Raw genomic sequence first — 25317 nt, forward strand, 5'->3', positions numbered from 1 at the left:
TTTCAGCTGGTGAATCAGAAACTCCAGGGCATTCAAGGAAAATCCAATGTTTTATGCCAATAAATTAGAAGCATCTCATTGGAAACATTCACGGGTTACGAATCAACACAGCAATAAACCCACTGCTGCAGTGCATTGGTCCTGCAAGCCCCAAAAGGGTGAAATGGAAACAAAGATGAGATCAGACAGACAGCAACCCACCCGGCTGCATGGGGTTCAGCCTACGCAGAGGAAGCCTGCAGGCCTATTTCTCATTCCCAAATCACCTCATGTCTTTGCAGGCAGTTCTCTAGTGATGCTGTGCCAAATTAGCTGTACAAATTGATACCCAAATGACAGAAGTGGTTTTGATCAGGATATTTAGCTCCATGGTGTCTCCTCCTTTCTTCCCATTCCTTTGTTCATGCTCTTCTTTTGTCAATAATAATGGCAACAATTACTGATCCTCACAGTTTCAGTGGGACGGGGAGAAGAGGAAAGGGATAGAAGAAAAAAGGAATTATGCAAATGTGACATTAAACATTCAAAATTGTGAAGCCTTTTTCAAAAAATCCAGGTCTCTTCACCATACAGAGTATACAATGATAAATTCAAGAAAAAAAATGTTCCTGGAAGACCATTATCCAAATATTGTGCTCAGAAATTCCACCAGCAGTGGGGCTGAGGACCTGATGGTGCTTTCCTATGCTGACTACTTCACACCTTTGGTTTTGCCCAGTCTGTAAGATCTCCTGAACTCAGAGGTGTGTTGATTTCATGTCAGTATAGTGTGCCCAAAAAAGAGGATCTGTGAATGTACAGATAGATATCATTGCTACCAAAATATTAATACAAAACTTGATCAAATTATCAGCAGAGAGAAAATGGAAACACGTTCCTTGACCATAATATTTGGCCTGGATATATGGGAGAGCCAGATTCTGACTTGGCACTGGTGTTAACTCCAGAGTCACTCCACTGAACATCCTTCAAATCAAAACAAAGCCCTTTGCATTTAAAGAGCCACTTGTCACCATAGGCACAAAAAACTAACAGCTCTGTGCCAAGAGGTAGTACAAAAAGCAGCAATGAATAACATTATTTATACTTCTCCAACTGAGGATTGCAAAAAGGGCATAAAGAAACCCACAAACCATTGGCATATTAGAAAAGTGGTGTTAGTAGAGGCAACTGTGCTCTTTCAGGGTAAAGGAGTGAGAAACATCTGTAATTACTGGATTAGGGGAATGAAAGAGGAAACCTGCAGTCAGAAATTACAGCACATTCTGTAATTGAGCTGCTGTCATTCATCGGCTTGCATGCAGACAGAAGAGCCAAAAGGAAATCACAAGTTCAAAAGGCTGGAGAAACACTAATTTACACCACCACTCGAACCCACCCACCTGTGCTGTCAAGCTGTTCCGTAGAGCAGACCCCATGGACTGAGTCTCCTCCCCGCCTGAAATCACACTAGCCAGTCTGCAGCAAGTGAACAAGCCAGGGTCAATCAGAGCAATTACTTGCATGGAAATCAGCAGTGGGAGAGCATGTCTAGCTGTTTAACACAATGAAGATATTTTAGAAACATTCTGAGGAGTCCCTCAGTTACTGTTACTCCTTCCCCCACGCACACACTCCATCCTTACAGAGCCTGCGGGATTTGCTCTGTAGGGACCACCATCGAGCAGTGCAGACAGAGCTGTCTGGGAACCAAAAATGCGGTGGATGATTCCTGGTTATCCACCTCTGTGTGCACACATGTCTGTAGTTTCCATCTCCTTTCACTTCTACTAAGTCAACCACCAGTCCAGCTGGACATGCTGGGAGGCTGAGGGGTCACGGGGAAAACCAGACCTAGGTTGAAAGGATTTAAAGGAATTTAGAGCCATAGATCTGAGCAGGCAGTTGTCCCTACCAGCTTAGGAACTGCTCTCTCGGCTATCTCTTATCCTTCATTTAACTCAGGCTCTCTAACTTCTAGGGCAGGCATCAGTGGCAACAGTCACACTGTCCCATGTCCAGACATTCTTCCTGTGTGCCTCTATAAAAGCAATTGAGAGAAAAATCACTTTGGAAGAGTGGCTTCATTTGGGCACTGAGAAACTTTCCTTTCACAAGCTTTTCTCCACTCCCGCCACCGGCTGGTCAAGGAACCGAACACCCTGGCTGAGCTACATAATCAGGTGATGTGAATAACCCCAGGCTCATTTTCAACCTGCACTTGCCAAGGATAGTGGAGCTACTGGGTACTCAGCATCAGAGTTACAAAGATCAACCATGACTGTATTTCTTTGGAGAAGTACATTCCTGGGTTTTCCACAGCTTACCATTGTTTTGGAGGAAGCCAGTGCACTGTGCACGCCAGACTGGCGCTGTCACACTCACCCACATTATTTGTTCCTAAACATGAAGCTCTGCCTCTGCTGTCATATGACAGTCCCAAACACTGCATTTGACTGGTCCCCAGGGCAGTACCGACAGTGAAGGTCAGCACTGCTAACATTCCTGCCCTTGGTGAGTGTTATAGGTGTTGATGCTTTCCTTGCAGCCTCAGCTATGGGAGATGAGTGGTTTATATAAGAACTGCAGCTCCGTTTATTTATTTAAAGTGTGCTGCTAGCCCCAGAGGCTGGAGCAGTGGCTGCGCAGAACAGCTTCAGAACGTGAACTGAAAGCACTCTCGAGGTTGCTAAAACAGAAGGAAAAATGGAAAAAAATGTTCCTTCAAACCTCATGATGTTTATGCTGTTTTCACATATCAGGAGTACATCCTTAACATCACAAGTGTTCAAGGTAAGGCACAACTGGAATATTTTTGCATAAAGCACAGTCAGGAAACTACGATTTCTTTCCCAGCCTCAGGTCACATCATTATAAAAGATGACTGTATAGAACAAAGAGGGTCCTTTAGTTTTTTGAGTCTTAGCACTGAAGCATATGGTTAGATACAGCTCTTTGCACAAGGGTTTGCCCAGTATTGTCACGTTTCTGTGAAAATTATTGCACCTGTGAACTTTTGAAGCAAAGGGCTCCCCAACATTATAAATGCTGTATGTAAGAACATAATCACCATTTCTTGGTTCTGAAATTCACACTACAGAAAGGGATACCAAACCATGACAGCATGAAAAGGTCTCACACGAGACCTCACTGACATCTGTCAAGCCTTTGCTCAAGGGACAGTCTTCCTTCCTTGTGTGGAGAGATGATTCAAGGGGAAATTTCACGTACCCACACTGTCATACTGCCAGAAAGATCACCAATGCTATGGGGAACCACTCCAGCTGACTCTAAAGGTGTGGTATTTAATCTTTCCCTCACTTAGGAGTTCTGCACATGACCTACCTCAAGGCTCTACATCACTCCAGGCAGGCCAGGACTGCTTCATGCCATCATCACTTCCTCCTGCACATGCTTGGGCATAGCCAAGTAAGCTTGGTGTGCTCTGTGCTACTCTCCTGTTGGTTATGTTGTTACCAGCTTCTCTACCAAGATTTGCAGCCTGCTCTGAGCTCTACTTTGCAGTGCCAAGTGCATCCTAAATGCTGGCTGTGTCCGGATGAGCTCCAGCCCTCCCAGTGAATGGACTCCCGCAGCTGAGTGAGAAGCAATCAGGGCAGCACATCCCTGCTCAAGAGATGGACTCACCACTAATGTCAATGAACCAGTCAAGAATAGGATCCACAAAAGCCTCAAGTACCAAAAATCTGCTATCCATTGTGTCCCAGTAATTAAGAGTCTTTGTCCTGAAGTCTCTTGAAAGTTTTTCAATGAAATCTTCATTTTCATAACAACCTTTTCCTTATCTCGTTCCTTTCATAAGGACACAATTTGTGCAATTAGAATTAAATTAGGAACAAATCAGCCAGATGCATCCTAGAGCTATGACGATGGAAACACCTATTTCATTCTGTTACTTGCCTTGTTCTGAGGTCAGGCTCTATACAGAAAAGCAAAAACAACAACAACAAAAAAAAAAGGCTTTGACATTTAACAGCACATTTTCTGAATGTCAGCCTGTACACCTGCAAAGTGCAGAGTAGACAGGTTTGCTTATGCTTCTCTACCAACTCTCCACCAATAGGTAACTCAAAACTTAACTGGATCCAAGGACAAGAGAAGCAGCTCAGGCACAGAACACATACACACCTTCTCAGGCCACAGCCTTCAGTTACCTCTGCTGTTGCAAGTTGGGATTTATCCTACAGCAGATGTTACAGTCATGCCAGAGGGATCAAAATTCAAAACGCCTTCTTTCCTATTTAAACAGTTGTGAAGCTGATAGTCATAGCAGACAGATATGTTCTAACCACTCTTAATTCCAGATGTGGCGAATCAAAAAGCTTTCCCCAATTTCAGAGCTTAGAACTGGGAAGAGCAACCATTAGTGGGATACATGGTAAAGAACAGCAGAGCCCTTGGAATCGGGATCTCCTCCTAACATACACAGCTCACCAGAAGAAGTTGAGAAGAGGAAAAGCGAATAAGTTACCAATAAGTTACATGTTACAAACCCTCCCGTCCTGCTCCTTTCTACCCAGCAAAGTCAGATTCCAAATGTGAAGCCAACTATTGCTTGTCAACACCACTCTTGGGAGAGCTCCCTCACCAGGCAACTGCCGTGCTAGAAACAGCCTTCCCTGGCTTTGCAGCCCGAGCTCAGCCTCCAGGTTTCTACATTCGCCATATGACACTCACTGTGTTAGCCCAGGGTTTAATATATTCTCTCATGCTGCTGTCCTTTAAAAGCATTGGCATTTCCTACACACATATTCCATATTGGCTTTACAAGTATCAAAACGCTACGGTGAAATTTAAACTAAATATAGAGATGATATTTTTAAATAACTCTTTGCTCCAACCCGCCGAGCTGATTTTATTTGAACAGAAAAAGCAGACTCCAACTTTAAGCTCCAATTGTAATTAATGATTACAACACATTCCTCTGCCGTATCAGATTTAGCACCTCATTAATGTATGTGGTATTTTGCTAGCATGGCACAGCTGTAGTTAAAGTTGAATTAGTGTTTCCATTATAAACCCATGTTTTCAAAGGTTTATTACTCAGACACATGAGATTTAGTCTGAAATGAAAATTGCTATTGAGAGTGTCAGCTGGAAAGCAATTTCTTGTCCTTCAAAATCTGGTAGCAACAAAATAAAAAAAAATAATAAAAAAAAAATAAAAAGCAAGCCACCCTGTTTATTAATAATTCACATTTTAAAAAGTATTGCAAATACATGTTTACATGATAGCCTGTGACAGCTCCATAGAATGTCAACACCCACACGCTCCTAGGAGATGTGTCATCTTACAAACCGAAATAAAAGCCACATTTTTACACCACTTGATGAGAGGCGAAGAGAAGGGGAAAAAGACTTAAAAATAATATTGACAAAGGAAACATAAAAAAAACCACATATAGACTTTGTTTAGAAACATTAAAGTTAGGATTTTCAGTGGAGAGGGGGTAGGTGGGAATCATTTCAAGTGCCATTGGTATTTGTACCTTTTTGGGTAATAAATTTAACAAGACCTAGTCCCACTGAGTTCCTATCACATGTGACATCCAGGCCTTTGACATGTCCATAAAACCTGGAGCCTTAAGGTATGACCAGATCATGCTCTTTGCAACAGCCATGCTGAGGCACAGGGCAAAATGTACAACAAAACAACCTTCCAGGGGCTCCACGCTTTGGGATTGTGTCCTTCTCCAATAGCTTTAAGACTGAACCACTGAGAAGGAGAACTTTTAGTTGGGAGGCTTCTGAGGTCTCTTCTTGGCTGATTATATTAGTGATTATATGCTTATGACATGCAAATTTACATAGAAAGACATGAGGAAATTACCAAATTCCCAGTTACCATCATTACCAGAATGGATGTGTTTTTGATGGCTGAGAAAAATTAAAATGTTATTTTTGTAACACGGTAAAATTCCCAGTTATTTTGACTCCAGGACTCATGGGTTTACTGAAGACATAACGTTTCCAGAAAACAACAAACACATGAAGGAGTGTGTAATAGCTACTACAAGAAAATCAGGACATGCAAACCCTTTGCGAGAAGAAAGGCACTGTCGTTACTCAGAAATGTTCGCATTTTGCTCTTCACTAGATAAACAAAACACTCCCACAACAGACAGAGCAGGGAGTGTGCTTTTTTTCCCCCCCAGTGTTGCCTTCCATTTTTCAAGAGATTACTCCAGACAACAAAGATAATGGGAGCATGGTAGCAATTGCATATCCATCTGATCGACTCTGGGAGGTTACTGTGGACTATCCAAAATCCTGCTGTTTTCCACAAACAACCTGAGAAACAGCAAATGGGTCTGTCTCTGTCCTCCCAGCGATCAAAGCCTCAAGAAGATTCTGTACATCAAAGACAGTATAATATTGTGATACTTACCAAGGCCTTCACAAGCTCTGGACTTCTCTTTGTAGTGTTTTCTTTGCCCTTGTTCCGGGCATGGGAGCCCACCTCTCTTTTCAAAGTAGAGCTTCTTGTTGATGAAGTGGAAGAGAACTGCAGGGAGGATAATGAAGGCTCCAACGGCAGACAAAAACCCAGTGGCCCCAGGAGTAACTAAGAACAGAAAGTCAGAAAGAAAACATCAGCACAAGCGGGAAAAACTACCCAGAGGAAGACGGGATTTAACCACAGCTGTATCCATGGCTCTGCTTTCCCATCCTCTCCACAGAAGAAACAGAAATGAAATCCAGCAGGACTTGGCTTTGTGTGCAATGGATGCAACATCCGGGTTGTTTGAGTCTATTGAGATCATCAACAACAAGGTACATAACACATCAGACTTCTTTCCAGTTAAGGTCTTGATTTCTGTTACATGATGAACTCTAACACAGGAAAGACTGATTTTAATAAACTTTAGTATGAATGCAGAATTCCACCAGCTTCAACAGTGACACTCTCCCTCTATACTGCAAAAAGGATGCAGCTGAGAAAGGGCAGTTGGTCATTAAATATTTCTACACAGCTAGAGGCAAATTCTCAGGGGAGGCTGCAGGGAGGATTAGCTTGGGAAGGTGAAGGCCCCAACACCTCCTTTTCAATTTGTGTATTTTCTTTAAAACCATCAGATTGCACATAATGGTAATCACTAACTTCATTACATTAAGAACAAGGTTAATGTATAGCCTATGATCTTCATTCAACTGCTACTTTACCCTTAAGTAAGAAGTATATTACCATACTACATAATTACCATTATTTTCTGCAAAAAACCTCAGCCTCCAGCTCAGGTAATTCAGTCGAGCTCCTTGAGTGTCAGATTTGGCCACAGGTAACGAGCACAGCAGTTTTGCACTAGCTGGTGCCCTAGCCCTGTACATCAACATCCCTATGTCAGACTGTAAAGAAACAATCTGATTTCAATTTATCATGTTCCGCCTGTGCCACTGGGTCTGCAACAAACCGCAGGCGCCAGCAAAAAGCTTTTAAAGCCATTTCACCTCTCTCACACATATCAAAATGCCAAAACAAGGGACAAACACTACATACATCATCTGATGTGGGTGGCAAGGGCACATGTGTCAAAAACTTTCAGTGCCATCTGCAAAAAAAAAAAAATTGGCTTGTTATTCTGATAATTACTTCACCAGGGAAGGGGTGAAGTTCAGCTGTTCAATTCAAGTCAGAGACCCCATAAAAATGAAACATCAGCAGCATCAGTGGCACACCAGGGACGCATGTGATTACAAAGCTGCAGTTCAGATGAGATGAGCAGGATGAAAGGATGTAAACAGCGCCAGACCTGCCTCTGAAACATCCCACCGGGAATTTATAAGACTTGACTCAGCGAAAGACTTAGGCTAGAAGAGCTACACTGTCTCCAGTTACAGCCTTGATAGTGCACAGTAGGACGACAATCTAGGGGATTTTAAAAAACTAAATTAATACCAGCCAACGTGTCTCAATTGGAAACAAAAATCACCAATGCATAGCAGCGGCCCACATGAAAAACGGATGAGTGGTTGGGACTGAACCCAGAGGAATATGTGTTACACAAACTCTGGAGGTGGCTGTGACCTTTCTCACTCCAGCCTAAGGGAGGAACAGAAATATGCATTGAATTGCAGCAGCTTAAATGACAACAAGATCAAGTCTGCATTTCCATTGCTCTCTTCTGCATGGGCACAGACACTTCACAGAATCAAAGAATGGTTTGAGGTGGAAGGGACCTTAAAGACCATCTCATTCCAACTCCCCTGCCATGGGCAGGGACACCTTCCACTAGACCAGGTTGCTCAAAGCCCCATCCAACCTGGCCTTGAACACTTACCTGGCCATTACTTCTCTGACCTCCTTGTGCCTCACCAGCACTAAGCAGGGTCCATGAAGACAGTGGATCTCCTTGCCAACACTGAAATTTGATGGCACATCTCCCCTGGATAATTTGGCAGGCACATATCAGACCTATTTTCCTCTCACACATCAACCCAGGGAGCAGGGCTGGGGATGTGAGAGTGGCTGAGTGATACATCGACTCTGGCTATTTTCAGCTGCTGAAGTCACCATAAAGTGGCTGCTGGAGCCAAGTATAAATCAGAGGAGATGAGTGTAAATTGAAGTAGCCATAACTCCAGAATATACATGAAAACCTGGCTGGGTCCCATCACTGACTTGTCCTATTTTTGAGCATAGCATATGTAGGAATAAGGATTATTATGCTCTACCTTACCTGTAAAACACATGGATCACCACATGTCTTGTGAGTGCAGATGCTCACGTGTGTGTCTGTGTGTGTTTCTGTGTGTGAAGCTGCAGCAGGGATGTTGCAAACTGACAATCATGTGTTGAAGGCTCTGTGTGAGTGATTTCACTGCAGAGGGTGTGATATGGAGGGGTGGCAAGGATGCCACTGTTATTATTTATTAAACCCTTCCATGAAAATCTCAGTGAGCCCAAGGAGACACCAGGGTTTCCCCTTCTCAGACAGAGCACATGCAAGCCACTAGTCTTCTTAGATACAAATTGTTCAACACGTGTTCTGAAATGCTACACAACCCCCAGCTACAGAAATCCTCAAAGTGTCCCTTTCCTCAACAGACCTTCACAGTTCCTTGCAAAATCCCAGAGGAAAAAGCAGATCTTTGACTAGACCAGGCATCCTGAAAGAAAGTTTGGAGACAAATTATCACCAGCTATCTACCAGCTCTAAAGGAACTCAGAGTAGCACAACAGTGTTATTGCCTGTCTAATTCCTGTTTTCTGGTCAGCTACAGAGGAACAAGAAGGTAGCAGCTCAGTGGTGCAGGACTTGGGACAACCCTTCAGCCTTCCCCTATTTCTTGGAGCAAAAATTTAAAAGGCATCTCCTGTCAGAGCTCACAAAAGGTCCAGCATCAAATTCCAGGAGGAAGCTTTCAAAGCCAAATACTAACAACTGTCCACACAGAGGCAGAGTTTTTGGGAGCACAGGTAAGGGGCTGCATAGACCCTCGCTGTACAGCAAAGACAATCAGCCTGCTACCAACAAGGGCTGGGATCCCTCACTCACCTCCCTTCAGTGTAGGCACCAAGCAAAGAGGAAAGGTGCCCCAGAAGGACCACATCAGCTCTGGCAGGAAGTGACATCTCCTGCAGAGATGGCTCCTGCAGCAAAACCATAGTGTCCCTCTCCTAAACATGGTCTGCCTGACTGTGAGGAGGTGGCTGGGACTTCTGCAGCACAAAGAATGGGAGCTCATACATCCTATCCCACAGCTTTATGGAGAAGTTTCCTTTTCTCTCATCCACATTATCTGTGCCAAATACTAGAAGTTTGTTCCACTCTGTCTCTGAAGGAGGGCTGTGAGTTTGCACCTGAGCACTGTGTCATGTACGTGGGTAGAAACGCTAAAGTCTGTGCACCTGGCTCCAGCTGGAAGCTCGTATCCCTCTGAGAGGGGAGTCATGCTGGCTCTCTGCTCCTCCATCATCAAGAGGAAAACATGCTGCACCTGCACACAGTCCTGACCATTCTCAGTTCTCCTCTCGATCCTCAGCTGAAGGGCTTTCTCTGCAGAATTGAAACTCTAGGATAAGTCTACGCCTGGGAAATAACTGTAAATTTGATCTGGAGTAGAGCTCTGTTTTGGCTTGCGATGTCTGGGCCTGAGAAAGTGTTGAGGAGGAAAAGTAGCAGAAATACACACATGTAACACACGTCCCTTGCGTTACAGCATTGCTGGAGTGTGTCAGAGTTTCTCACACAGGTAAAATGTCCATCCTTACAGCAGTGGATGACAGACTGTACCTGAGAGCATGAAAATGAGACACAGTAATGTATTCAACTCTTGGTTCAAACCCTGGGCACTCAAGACCAGTGAAGGAGCCAGCCACCACATGCCTTGGCACATAAACAGTCCATTCAGCCAGAACCCTCTCTCATTTATCCATTTTGAAGCTAAAAAATTAATGCCATAGACACCTTTGTGCAATGCCATAAAGGGTCCACACGTTCTGCTGCTCCAGGTGAGAGCACAAGCCAAGAAACACTTTTTGTGCTCCTGGCAAGCTGAGGGCACAGACTTCTTTGTGTACACTGCTCAAGAACAAACCAGAGGCACAGTGTCAAGGGCCCCAAGGTAGAAAAGAGAAGATCAGAAAGGGAAGTGAAGTAAGCAGAAGAGATCTGACAGAGGACACTGGGAGCACAAGGCATTACAATGCTGTTCATGCTCCAACCTCTCCCTCAAAACTACCTCCACACCATGAGATTGCTTCAGGGAGAGTCTGTCTGGAAAAGCAGGAGGGAAATATTGGCCACACCATTACAGGCATTGAATCTAGCTGGGTTTTTGGCCCGTAGCAGCTTTCACAGCAATTCTGCTACCAGACCTTGCCCCTTCAGACAGACCAGGACCAGGGGAACGAATGCAAGAGGCGGCACAGTAGGTTCACTTGGGGAGCGTGCAACTAGCAAGACCTTAATCCATTCTGCTGTGCAAGGGTTAAATTTTGCATAAAATCCTATTCCAGACAATAGTTCTTTAATTTCATTTAATACCAAATTTCCTGAAAAATGAATGTTTACTGGTACTTTTTAATTATGAAAAAAAAAAAAAACAACAAAAAACCAAACCAACAAACAAAAAAAACCACCAAACCAAACCATAAATTGTCTGTTTTGCTGTCTGTGCTAATTACATTTCATTATATATTTGGAGTAAGCTATGATTTTCCTGCTGGTTCCCATGACATTTTTCATTATCAGCCACTAATTGTCTAGCATGCTCACTGCATTGTGAACCAAGTAGGCTGATGCGTGGGCAGAAGTTCTAGCAAAAGCTGCAAGGCAGTACAAGTGTACGCTAGTATTATTATTATTATTATTACTATTATGATGTATTAGAAAGTTTCCACCTACTTGCATACCTACCCATCCTCATCCCTAACAGCAGTGTCACAGCGCAGCAAAGCCCAGGAGTCCATCTGTAACCATCCTTGTGCTTAGCCAGGCTCAGCAACTACTGAAGGAAAGTTATGAGGGATGAAATGGTGACAGCAGCCCCACTGCAAGGACAAGTTCCCTGCTGGCTGCAATGGAAACACCAAGCAGGTTTCTCAGTCACTTCCTCTACTCTGTGCCCAAAGCATGTGGGTATCAGAATCTTGTCACTTTGCCCACTCACAAGCTGAGGCCAAGGTTATGAAGGAAAACAGTGCCATATGTGGATTCCTAAAGCAATAGTATAGCTAATGGGATCTTTCTGAGAGAGCAAGACAGAATAAAAGGTAAAGGTTTTTGGGAGCCACAGCTAACGCTGTATCCATCATCGCAAAACCTCTAACAAATCTATATCTGTGCAAGCTCAGAGAGTGCCACGAATGGTGAAGCTACTCCTCGTGTGCAGCATTTCATAAACTCAGAGGGAACCTGTAGGTGCCGATTCCTCTCACAGCAAACTGCCGGAACAAGGAGCTCATGACCACTGCTCGTCCTTATCAGCCTCGGACAGGTGGCAATTCTATTCATGTGCACCACACACACAATACACAAACACTTCAAAAAATAAATGTGTGTTTTCACAGGATTGCAGCTCTCTCCTGATATCTGTTTCGAAGGAGACAAAGCCCGACCCTTCCTAACAGCACTGTGAGGGAACAGTTGTATAACTCCCCCTCTTCTCCTCAAGGTGATCCACAAATACATTATCAGAAACGCAATCAGACCAACGTTCAGTGCTGTAGCAGAAGCAAAATTCCCATCCAAGGGAGGAGGATTTGTCCTGAAACGAGGCTGAGTTTCACACACTTTATTTTTATGTGCTGATTTACAGATAGCAGGAATGAGGAGGTTCTCCAGACCTTTTACATAAGGAATATGAAGAACTGAAAGGCACTTATGACCTGACTATACCTCTACTTACTTTGACTGCAAATTTTATCTGATCAAAGGGTGGAAGAATGGTCTCGCTTGTATCTGCTGCTGATGTATTTATAGGTCATCTTGAGGGATTTAATCTGCCCTTATGCCCTATGACATAGGTATGCATTTTCAAAGATCTCAGAGACACTACAGCAACTTCTTCTCCCTTTCTTCTACAACCCACAGAACCACAGTACCCAAACACCTTACAGGCTTCAATGCATTTATCCCCCCAGCAAAACAGAGGAGGGAATTGCTAACACAACTGCTCCACAGAAGGGGAGATATTGCACAGACTCAACCCGAAATGGTGGCAGTTAGACACAAAAGAACAATCAAGAAAAGTCACATCCATCTACGCAGGCACTTCAGTGTTTAGAAACATCTCACTTTTCACCCCAAAGCTGAGGCTACTGAATAGAACATCTACAGTACCTTCCTAGAGGTGGCACCATGGTGACAGTCATGGGACTATAGGCATCTCTCCTCAGTCACACCGGGTCACCTGAAAGCACTTTTTCCCTAAAAGCTTTAGGGATGCAATCCAGTAGAGGTGTTTGACACCTCCAGGCTACACTGAGTTCAAGGGAAGGCACATCAGACACACCAGGGCACTCAGAGTAGTGGCATTTGGCAAGTGGTCTCACCTAAGAAATGGGAAGCCTGAGATAAATTATCCCTTAAACCCACATTTTCCTTTTCCCAATACCGTGTCTAAGGCCCACAACTAGAGGAGGGCACCCTCCACCCTTCAGGCTCAGCTTGGCTTCCCCTTGTGCAGCCTGTTTTGGGGCCAGCAGTAGTAGTAGACTTAATTTTTCTCAACCTGCTCACTGAGGCTCAAAAAAGTCAGACTCAGACTTGAATTCTCAGGATGTAGTCTGGGCTTCATGGAGAACCAGCTATAGATAAATGACCAAGACATAAACACTGGGAAGGCAAACCTCAGAGCATCCAGCAGCAAATCTATGACAGCCATAAGCCAGCAACAAGAAGGGCTAGTTTCCAGAAGGCTTTCCCTGAGACCAGATTTTCCACCTTACAAAGGCTGCTCTGTACTTTACCATGTACAGCCCTGTGGCAGCACTGTTTTCTCAGCAGCAGAAATCCCATCCCGGCCTTGAGCAATGCTCTTGGTGACATTTGTAACCAAGCAGACACAGCTCTGTGAAATATTCTGCCTTCAACAAAAGGTATTTTCCAATTAGAGAAGATGAATTATTAGTTTTGCTGGATGCTTTTCAAACAAGCGTGGAGCACTAGTTCAAGTCAACAGCAAGAACACAGTGTTTGCAAACAATGACACCTAACGTCCTGCATCCAGAAGAGTCCTGGCTCTCTCCCCACTCCTCCATCTGTAAGGACACACACCACAAATATGGATGGAACAAGGGAACAGAAATGTGTCACTCTGTCTAATGGAAGTCATTCTAAAAGGTGATCCAGAGGCTCATTATGAATCTGAATAATAACATTAGAAATGGTTCCAGTTCAGCATGGTATTCAAAATTCATTGAAGTTAACAGGGCCAGAGAGACAGAATTTGAGCAGCATAGCACCCGAATTGCCGTTCATGAACTAAAAGCTGGTTGCCTCCATGTCAGGGCTGAAAAGGTTCAATGCACGAGGAACCTCAACACCCTTCCAGGCCTTGGTCCTCCTGTACCAGCACTGGTCCCCATCAGGATTGTTCTCAGTGTTGGGCCCACAGCTGAAATAATCACAGTGAAACCTGCAGCCTCACCACTGTTTCTGCCAGTTCTTCTCCAGAGCAGTGAAGAAAAATTAGAACCAGGCTGGAAATTACTTTCCTCTTCCACAATCTATGAGATACCCTTATACTCAAGTTTGCTGTCATTTCTTCTCTGTCTCAGTGTCCACCCTAATCTCCGAGTTACGCTCAAATTCTTAGTTTTGTACACTGGAACTATTTTCTGTTGTAAAAACAGGCATCACACAAAGCAGTGAGGTGACTAACTTAGAGGTCAAAACTTTCACCTATGATGTAGGAAAGCGAGAAAGAGGCTGTAGTAATAATGAAAAATACAATTTGAATTAGATCAAATGAAAGAAAGAATCTAGTCCCTAAAAGCCAATCTCCTGCTGCTTAGGGCTCTCATGTTAGAGATGAGACCTGTATTTAAATGCAAGTCTGAATCAAGCAGGACAGAGATTTGAATTTCCCCTTCCATGTGTCCTTGACTTGGTGTCCAACCTCCAGAAAAACTACTCCAGTAGAAAGAACAGTTGTTTTTTCTCACCACTGCCATGCTCTGCTCAGAGAGGAATTCCATCCTGAAAAAAGGACACAACTTGGGTCTAGGAAAGTTTTTTTCAAGATGATCCATTTCTTAGAAAAAGTTATAGCTTAAACAGAATTTAATTGTCCAACAAGAGCTCGTTTTCTCTGGAAGATTCTCATCCTGCTCTCTCCATAGTAGATCATGTCCCAGGATTGTTTTCAGTCGTGGTACTACACAAAGCTCATAACCTGATACCCTTTTGTCATAGCTGACACTAACACTGCCTTACTGATAGAAAGGGAAGACTAGGGCTGTCAGTCTGCCACCTTTCTTGAACACTGAAGTCATGCTATTTTTTTTCCCTTTTCCTTAAAGAACAACTTCTTTGTTGCCATGGTACCACTAATGCAGTATTTTGAGACAGGGAAAGAAGATAACTGTGCATCAGCACAGCGACACATCTATCAACTGCCATTCTCTCAGAAAGGGTAAATAAGTAAAGATGCCAATGCAGATTTTTAAAGGCTCCCCCACCCATTTAAATTTTTCCCTCTCACTGTCTATAAAGTTCATGCCTTGGTTTTATTACAGAGAAGGTCAAAATTTATCTCACAGGAAGCAGTGCCTAGAGTTATTTTTTAATTCCTTCTCTTCTCCCTGTGCTACATGACACCAGCTGAGGTGCACACTCACAAGAGAATAGCACCTGCATGTTCAAAAAATGCCAGCCTGGCTCCCCATGTTAAACCATGCAGTGACTGCTTTGCAATTCTTGCTTGTACAGTGATTTCTTCCTGAACTAACAAGGCACCCACTGCTGAGCACAACCCACATTCATCTCAACAGCAAGAGAAACAAAAAGGGGCATTCTGATGGTGTCTCCCATATACCACCTTCAGCTCACCAGGTGTGATACTGTTAGCCTTGCAGTCTTGGAGTCACTGCCAGAATTACTTTAAAAAGAAACCTTTACTAACTTAGCAAGTCAAGGCCTTGGACTCAGTACAATGGCATTTCCCTCCTTGACTGTGCATACAGGAACACTGAATCAGGTCCCTTCCAAAATTTCAAAGAAGGCTCTGCACACCGCTGGTTCAATTTCGTTATGTCAATAAATTCAGGGAGAGATGCCCACATCCCAGTACGCTCCCTGACTTTGGGTCCAGATCAATGAATAAGCAACAACAGACATAATGACTCTCAGCACAAGCCACTGCCACAGTGGCATTCACAGTGCTGACAGGATGAGATTTTTCATCCCCCAGAGGGTACAAAAGGAGGAATAATGTGATGAAATGAAAACTTGTATAAGCTGAATTTACCAAGGCTTCTGCAACAGAGAAGGGAGCAAAGAGCAACAAGCAAAGCAGTGACAAAAGGTCAAACTGAAAAGATCTCTGGTATGAGTCAAGAATTAAACAGTGAGCACAGAGTCCTCTAGCAAATAAAAGTAAGTATTTTACATTTGGGAGAGAGAGGAAAGGGGAGAAGAGGGAGGAGAAAGGAGGATCTCAGCTGCTGTTTCTCTTATTTGGGGGGATAACAAAGAATAAGTTGTCTCCACTCAGCACTGAAGAGCTCTCACCTCTTCAAAGAGGAATCTAAGCGGGATCTTTATGCTCTCATGTACTTATTTTTCTCGTCCACAAAACCTTGTTCTTAGTTTCACCAATTTGACCCAAGGCACAATGACTCACCACAGCAAAAGGCTGGACAGCAGCTCTGGTTTTTTTGGGTTTTTTTCAAAGACCTAAATAAACCCTACTCCATCAATTGACCAAGGACGATGCAACAGCAAACCTCTCACTGAAGGCTGTGCGTTGCCTTGGCAACCTGTCTGATCTCCACTGCTCCAGGGACTGGAAATGTGCTGCCAACAGGAGGTTTTAGCTAATCAAACCAAATCTCTTAATACTTAGGCGATTTCCCATCTGTGGAGAGCAGGCCATGTGCCCATGGAAAGCAGGGCACCCTCTGAACAAAGCCCTGGCTCCTCCTTGACCTGTAACTTGTTGGCTCTTTGTAGGCCAGAGACATCTCCAGACAGGTTCCAAAGGAGATGAGGGAGTGGCAAGAGGCCACAAGGTGCTCGCTGTCTGCACAGCAGCTCACGCCTGCACTCAGCACATACCTGGCTGGATGCAGGGACGACAGGCAGCAGGACACAGGGCAGCAGGACCCTCACAGGGGCCACACCCCAACCCCTGACCTTTGAAAGAAAGCAAAGTTTCCAATATTGGCATCACACACTGCCTACAGTCCTGGTGCTGCTTGTTTCGAGCCTTCGTCCCTTTTTCAGCTCCCATTAAACACGTCCAGGTAACAGCAGTGGCAAACTGCTGATCAAAGAGAAAAAGTGGGACAAATGTGTATCCCTCGACCTTCCTAGATCGGGGACTGCTGTCAAACGGCAGCACAGAACACCTGCTTTATTCTAAAACTTCTAACTGGCAATGCTAAAAGGGCAGCTTTGGTGCCTAATTTTGCCTTGAAAGCACAACCAGTAATTGATTTTTTTTTTTCAAGTAAAAGCCAGACCAACCTTTATACATTCCACTAAAGGTTTCCACCCCCTGCATTTAAGCCCAGCCACAAACACAGACAATCTGTCTGGCATTTAGCAAACCAAGGGGCCATAAAAAGAGGCATGAACATCAGCGGGGAGAGAGTAACATTCTGCAGTCCTGCTGCTGCTGAGACAAGAAGTTCTGTGTGGTGGTGATGAGATTCACATCTGTGAAAAGCCCACAGTTAACCATCTAACAACCCTGAGAGCTACATCACCTAAAATGGCTGTGGCTATGACCTTTCTATGCCATTGCCAAAGGAAATCAGTGTGTTAGAGCAGCTGACTCTGGCATTCAGGTCCTACTTCCCCTCCTGGATCATTCTTTACTGTGTCTCAGAGGACACCAATCCACCACTCTCCGAACCTAAAAGCCACAAGTCCTACATTTAGTTTCATTCCACGCAGGTGGTTTGTTGCCAGATTAACTTCTGATATTGCCACAATTGATAAGAGGGATCCTTAGGTATCTTTTGTCCTGATACAAAGGATGTCTGCACAGGAGATGCTGCTCCACCACACAGCTTCCTGGGAGCTGGGCTAGCCAGCAGCCTTAGGCTCCAGCTCTTGAGGAACAGGATGAAGGAATTGTTGGTATATAACAGGGAGCCCTGAAGCAGAAGGCTGCTGCTCATAAAATAGGGTGTGGTTTCAAAGAAAGAGTGCATTGTGGAAGATTTCTACGCCTCTGGTATCGACCAAGTGACCCACGCCCTGGGAAAATATGTTCTAACAACAACCAAAGCCATTAAAACAAATGCTTGGGGGAAAAAATGTCAGTGGTTTCTAGAGTCGTGTATTTAACCGAGTGAAGAGCTTAGCAAGTACTGCCACTTCCTCCCATGGTACTGTGAACATTTCTCTATCCACATTAGGGTAACAAACCAGTTAACCAGTTACTAGGGCTGCACAGAGAACGGCGTGAACTGAAGTCATTGTTCAGATAACCCAGGGCTCTGTGAAGGGAAAAGCAATGAAGTCCTGCAGGCATAAGGAAGAGGGAACCAGAGCTGGTTTTAAATGGTCAGGAGACCAGCTGACTACTTATGTGTGCTTTCCCAGTTTATTCTTTCCTATATCATGCCTTCTTCTATTCCAGGCACTCCTCAGTCTTCCTTAATCTCAGTTCAGCCAGAAACTGAAAAGTTCAGCGGAACTGAATCAAAGATGGTACTTTATGCCCAAAATATCTGCCTCTACAGGCCACGGAAAATCAAAAGCAGAGTGGTCACTGATTTGATGGGGAGCAGGAATGGTCTCAGAGAAAACAAATGTTGATGATGTAATCCACCCTCAATAATTCCTTTGTAAAAGCAACGTGCAGGGCAGGATCTCAGCACTACAAAAGCTGCAAGAAGGGCCTTCTCCAGATGAACGCAACCACAGCACCGTCTCAGAGGATTTATTTGCGTTAACAAGTTTCAAAGCATCTACCCAGAGCTTCTTTCAAGCTGTGATGTCTGACTGTTCTCAGGGATAAATGGAGAGCCATGCCACTTCACAGCCAGAAGAGAAGGGGGGAGGCAGATAGAGGCAAGTGTTAGCCAAAACAGATGCAATGGAGACAGACTAAAATAGATTCCATGTCCTTCAAGGGCTTCTGCAGTGCTGATGCTCCAGCCCAGCCCACGTGTGCAAACATTCTGCAAAACACTTGACATAAAGGACCACAAGAATAAAGTTCAGCATGTTCCTGGGATGTTTTCAGACACACTGAAGTCAAGCTATGAAGTCTATTTACTACTTTATTTTGATCCCTTCCGCTGTTTTCTCCCACAGCCATCACACTGTATTGAGTTCCTTTTTTTTTTAAACCTACCTCAGTCACAAATACCTGCAAGTACGTGTGGCTTCCCTTGCACAGTGATCAGATGTGCCCTCTGCTTAACAGGAATGCAAATACTTTGCACTTTTGTAACTCATTATAGATCCAGAATTATGGTCTTACTACTGCTCTACAATAAAATCTGATATTACAGCAGGAAACAGAACAATGTAAAAGCAGAAAAGAGAAGACTAACTCCTATTTCGTTCCTCTCAATTTCCAAGACCTTTGTATTTCAAGAAAACCAAAGCAGCCTTCAAATCCAAGTAATAAGTGAGGGTCACACAGGGTTTGCTTTTGAAACTGCAATTGTCACCTAAGTAACAAAGCAGGAAAGCTATCTCCTCACCAAGAAATAGCCCCAAAGCATTCCAAACATGAGACTTACCTAATCACACCTATGTAAAGCAGCAAAACGAGTCAAACCAGCAACGAAATTTCCCAAGAACACTTTTCTCACAAATAACACATTTCAAAACTTTCTTCCTGGGACAGGTTGCTAAATCCTCGGACTCTGTGGTGTTCACACAAGCTGGGCAAAGCTGTAGAAAGACACAGTCCTGAGTTTGAAAAACAGGAGTGGTGCAGGTGCTCTTGCCCTTTTCTCTGCAGGTGCTTGTTGATTTAACATCCCAAGGAAGAAGGAACCCCGCTGGTTGGTAAACATGTGACAGCCACCGAAGGAATGCTAGCCAGGGAAACAAGATAAAGCTGCCTATGCCACTTCCAGTGGTGTTTATTTAAAAACTACTGCCTCACCTGTAGCTTTCCTACTGCTCTCGCTTCAGCAGCGCTAGTCTTCATTCAAACAATTATCTTGCTGTCAAATTTGCCTAAAAAAAATTGCCATTCATTTATCAGGAAGTTGTAAGTTATTTTCTCTCCTGTACAGATATATAATTTATTGCTCAGCTTAAATCCATACTCTGGTCCTAAGTATTTTGGATCCACTTTAGAGATGTACATTTTCCATCGGATTCCCACAGATTTGCAGTGAAAAAGTAAGGATCACAGCAGACATTCAGTCTAAAACAAAGTGTTTCCTCTCCAAGGAGCACTTGCCACGCCTCAGCCAGTCATTACTTCCCTGAACAACTGCTCACCCTCCAGCCAGGCCCTGCTCCATCACTGCAGGTTCCCAGGCTGGAAGGGCAAAGCTGTGCCAGCAGCAGCTCTGTGCTTGCTGATGAGAGTTGTGTTACACAGAGGTAACAGCTGTTCTTAGAGCAAAAGGTGTAAGCACGGCACTGATCCGAATGCATACCAGGTCATAGACCTTCTACACACCCATGAACAGCTGGAGATTTCATCTTGGAGACTGGCTCTTATCAAGTCACACTTCACTGCAAAAATGTACCAAAAAAAAAAAAAGTAGAGAATGGACTTCAAGTTTGTTGTTTTTTTTTTTTTTTTAATTTATTTTAACTTTAATGTATATTTTAAGGAAGGCTCTGTGATACTTACTGTGAGATCACATGCTCCTTTCACCATCCACACAAGTGCTGCTTTGAATGTGCATTTTGGATGTAGTTTTGAATCCCAGTTGAAGAAGGGCTATTTTCCCTCAGCATTCAGGGCAAATTCATCCCCACTGTCTCTGCCTGCAAAAGGTCTCTCTTCTGTGAAACTGAAGCTCCTCCCATCAATTTACTAATTAGTGCAAAAAAAGTGTTTCCAGCTTCTAGAGTACCTGGTGTTCCTCAAAAACAACATGGAAAGGCTGTAAAATAAAAATCACACAGCTACTCACAATGCTCAAAACATGAGAGAGAATGGGGAAGGTAGACAGAAAATGGGAGGAAGGGAGTACACCGACCTGGCTGCTCACAGCCAAAAGAGCTTTGGCCCCACTGCCTGCAGCAATTTGTAAGCTGGCTCTAATCTGCTCTCAGCAGTATCTTGCCTCTCTAAGGCAAACTGCTCCCTGAGGCAATTTTCTGCAGGTGTTCCTAATGCAACTCTTTTTTTCCCCTCCAAAAAAAAAGGTGTTCTCATGATCCTGTTTATAAAAGCTGCTGCCTGGCAGATCCCTGAAGAGTAGTCCAGACTGGCATCTTCAAAATAAAAGCTACTTAGAAAGAGTTTAAGAGGGGGTGTGAAAGTCCTTCTTGAGCAGACATCAAGCCCCTTGACTTACATGAGTCTTGCCACAGAAGAATCCCCATGGATCGGGCAGCTGGAGAGGGTGTCTGGTTCCCTCGGCTGGGTGATGGCTGCAGGCAAAAGACGTGGGATGGGCAGAGCCTTGGTGAAAAGCCACTGCTGGGGACACATGCCTTTCAGCAGGGCTCTTTCCAGACTCACAGCCTCTCCCCCTCTCCCCGTGATGCCAACATCAGGCACGGCTGAGCGGTCCTGCTGACGAGCCGTGCGAGGTCCCAGAGCAGGAGGCGTTGGCCGTGGAGCTGTGCTAAAAATATGCAAGAGCACAGCAGGGTAACAGGGGAAAGGCAAAGCCTGGTTGTGTCAGACTAGTCACTGAAACCAACTGATTGAGCAAGTTCCATCCATTACTCAGGAGACTTCTGCTAAGCCAGTGGGAAATTTCCCTGCTAATTTTGAAGGGAGCACCGATCCATTGAAGATTTGCAGAGACGGGCTGCCAGGAATGGGCCAGGGCAGTTGAGCACGTGGGTCTGTGGGTGCATCATTCCCTGTACATACAACTAGTTCCAATGTTGCATGATTGAAAATAAATGTCCAGCTAGCAATACCAGAAGGGAGGCTGTGAAATGAGTTGCCAAAGAGAAAATAAGGTCTCAGGTTCAATACAGTTCACCCAGGAAACCCATCCTCCTTCAAGCCACTGCCGCCTTCAAGTTACTGTGGCACCTGAGAAGTTGCTTACTCCAAACTTCTTCCCAATTATTCTTCTGTTTTTCCCTTACTTTTGAACTTTGTAACTTTCACTGTAGCTCCTAACTACTTTTCTGTGGAAATACAGTGCTTATTCACTTTCATTCAAATTTCTCCAGAATTCATCAGGACTGTCATATTTATGGAGGAAAATGGGAGTCCATACAAGTCATCCACTCTCATTCCCATGCACACAGCTGCTTTACTTCATCTCCCACGTTAAGTTCTTACTCTAAACTTTACTCTTGAAAACACCATTTACAAAGTTGCAATGGATAAAAAAGTAATCCAGAAATAATAGCACAATAATGTTAAGATAATAAACTCTCCTCCTTGTCAACTCAATGCTTCCCTTTTTCTGGTTGTTTTTTCCAGAAGTGTTGTGCTAAAAGAGCTAGAGCACTATTGGCAGAAATTCAAATACATTTTCAGATGTAGTCAGTTTTTATTATTATTTGTCAACTACCAGCTAAACTGTAGATATATTCTGTTTATGTCTCACTAAATGTCAAGCTGGTATTTTTAAAACCCAGACAATGTATTTCACATGAACCTTTACACCATTATTTTAAAGATCAAACATCCTTTCACCTGGGAGCCACAGCATGGCTGTTCCCCCAGCAACGGGACGTGCTTCCAGCTTGGCCAAGCCACAAGATCACTTTCAGTCACCTGCTGCCAAACTGGAGCCTGGCAGGCAACGCTCCTCTTCAAAACTCCACCAGCAGCCCTTTGCCATGAAGCACCTCTGAGAGACCCCTTCATAAACTGATTTCTAATTCTTGCTTTTAAGGTGCACCAGGCTCCCATCTCTCAGAGAGAGAGGGTGATAGGGTATTTCAGCCAAGCTTCTTCATTGATCTGAATTTATCTTTTTAATTTAGAGCCGCACAAAGTCCTCGCTGCCTTCACGTGCCGCACATCTTCCTCCCCGGACACGCAGTGTCTCACCACACTGAGCCAAACCAAGACAAGAGTTGTTCAGACCCACTCTGCCCTCATTTGAATCACAAACCCTGTTATCAAGTGGCAAGGGAAAGGGACAAATGAGGCTTTGCAAACCCTGGGATAAGGAGGGAGCCAGAGGGTACCCCAGGACCTTAGAGTGTTCCTGAGAGCTCCAGTCCTGCCACAAGCTGTCCTGTTGCCCTCACAAACCCTTACTCACCTCCATGCCCTGTGTCTCCTCATGTCTTCCTGGAGAGCGAAGGACAGAGAGGGATCCTGGCAACACGAGTGCCCTGGGTCTGGATGTGAGATCAGCCCCAGCATGGCCCAGTTACGCCAAGGAAAAGAGGCTTTACACTGGTGTGGCTTATTTCATTCCCTTGCAGAGCAGCAGCCATGGGATATCTGCCATGACACTCTACCAGTATTTAGCATACACCACTCTCATTGCAGTTCCTTGCAAAACAATTATCGCTGCACACAGCATTTGCTGGAGGGAAACTTGGCTGAACGAAGCCATTAAAGTGCAGGGAAGGCAGGATAGCAATAAAACTGCACACAGACAGCAATGGCTCACGCTTTCACTTTGCTCACTACATTAAGCCTTTCTCAACATTCTCTAGACTTGCAAAAACAAATACACCTCCCACTTCTTGGGCTTAGAGTCAAATTATTCTTCCCCCTCTGCCCCAAGCCCTGTTCAAGAGAAATATAAGACAAAAAAAGGGCAAACTACATGCAACAGTCAGGTCGCTGAGTCAAGAGCCCCAAAACTGGAAAAGCTTATGAAAAGACTTCAGAGCAGTCTTACCAGGGTATGAATACATGAGTGAAACATCTCTGGCATGTCCTGCTGAACTCACCCAGTGTCTCCCAGTACTCCACTCCCGTGGGCTAACAGAGTTCAGCAGCAGGCTATACTGGAAGGAATGTGCCTGTGCCAGACAAGCGTGAAGTCAGAAATATTTACACCACACATTTCTGCCTGAGTCATGTTCACCTGCTGTTTGCTGACAGGTATAGATGACAAGGTCCCTAACTCACAAGGAGGAAACTGTCTTAGCAGAAGCAGTGTTTCAATTAAACATGTGTCTGGACTCCAGAGCATTTCCTTGCAAAAATTTCTATGAGGCAGCACGGACCAAATGCTTTGTTTACATAAAAACACACTTGAAAACTAACTGAAATGAAACTGTGAGCCATTAGCCACAAACAAGGTAAGCTGAGCCTATAGTCCAAAATATCAACAAAATCCACGTGTCCCCTAAGCCTGTAGTAGAGAAATCTGACCTGGTTTGCTGAAGTATGCAAAGAGAGAAGTTGTGTCTGTAGATTATTAAGTAAGCAGTAATTTGATCAAACCATTTTCCCTGTGGCTATTCCAGTATGTGCTGCTTGATGGCCAGGCTCGCTACAGTCAGTCTTGTGTTCCTGAACACTTCACAGATGGGGTTTTGGATCAAATTCTAACTTTCACCCCAAGCTTGAACCCCAGGGCTCACTTATTCCATTCAAACAGTTTCCCACTAATTTAATAGCATCCAAAGTCACTCTGAGTGATCCAGTTCACAGGAATCTGTAGTAGTTTCAGGGGAAACCCAGTGTCTGTGTTGCAACCTACACTGCTGGGACAGTGATGGTGGGAAGAAGAAAAGGCTGGAGCAGCACTCAGTTTGGTGGGATGCCCAGCAATTACAAGCCAGCAGGCAAATCAACACCTAAAAACAAAGCAAGCAGACAGGCCAACTCAAACTCCACATGAGGTGGATTTCCAAAGGGTAGTTCAAATCTATTTAGATACCTGAAAATCAGTGGCAAGGATTTTCTCTTTCTAATTAAAGCTGAGTGATTTCTTTCATATATGAAAAAAAAATAGTCCAACATTGAAAGAGACTGTTGCCAGAAATACAACCCAAACCATTACAATTGCAGATGAGATGAAGGGAGGCTGGAAATCCTCAGAAAAAAATGTCAAATTTTGATCAGAAATCAAGAAAGAAATTATCAGAATTCTTCACCTTGCAACTGAGTGCACAAAGTTGTTTGGAAACATCAGATTAAATAGAGAACTTGTGGGTTACACAAGTCCAGCTTGCAAGCAAGAGTATGGACAAGAACAGATCTAAATCTCCAAAAATGCAAGTAGAGTCACAGGCAATGACTCTGTCCAGGGAAGGAACAAAAACACAAGTACCAAGGCAGCACATAGGCTATGTAGCTGGACAAACAAGACAGGCCTGGAATACAGGCAAAATCAAACACTCCACCATGGAAAGTGATATGAGAGGTAGAGAGGGAAATACTCACCCTAACAGATATTTTGAGAGAGATGAGGGAGACAGAATCATACACCAGGAAATTAAAAAAAAAAAAAAGAAGAACCAGCAAACAGCAACACATGCACTGACTGAGAACACTGCCAAATAAGAGGAAAATGCCTTCAGAGTGACTTTAGCTAATTAAAACACTTGTCATGTACAAACAATACAGTCCAATCCCAGCGACACTGATAAGCAGCACTATCAGACT

At 44.1% G+C, this 25317-nt stretch overlaps 1 protein-coding gene across 4 annotated transcripts in view; it reads right to left on the bottom strand.

Moving 5' to 3' along the window:
* SYT16 (synaptotagmin 16) overlaps positions 1 to 25317 on the bottom strand; it is a 105911-nt gene that overhangs the window by 46929 nt on the left and 33665 nt on the right. For 2 of the 4 annotated variants that reach the window (XM_027674193.1, XM_027674191.1), the window contains exon 1: positions 6389 to 6489. Coding sequence is in view for 1 of the 4 variants with exons in the window: in XM_027674194.1 (XP_027529995.1) it covers positions 6389 to 6565 (177 nt within the window). In the remaining 3 variants the exon portion in view is untranslated. Of the gene's footprint in view, positions 1 to 6388; positions 6566 to 25317 lie in introns of those variants that run through there. The other 2 variants (XM_027674194.1, XM_027674192.1) reach the window with 2 other exon arrangements.

This window comes from Neopelma chrysocephalum, unplaced genomic scaffold, assembly GCF_003984885.1.
Source record: "Neopelma chrysocephalum unplaced genomic scaffold, ASM398488v2 Primary Assembly neopelma1_24, whole genome shotgun sequence".
In the NCBI taxonomy this organism is placed as follows: domain Eukaryota; kingdom Metazoa; phylum Chordata; class Aves; order Passeriformes; family Pipridae; genus Neopelma; species Neopelma chrysocephalum.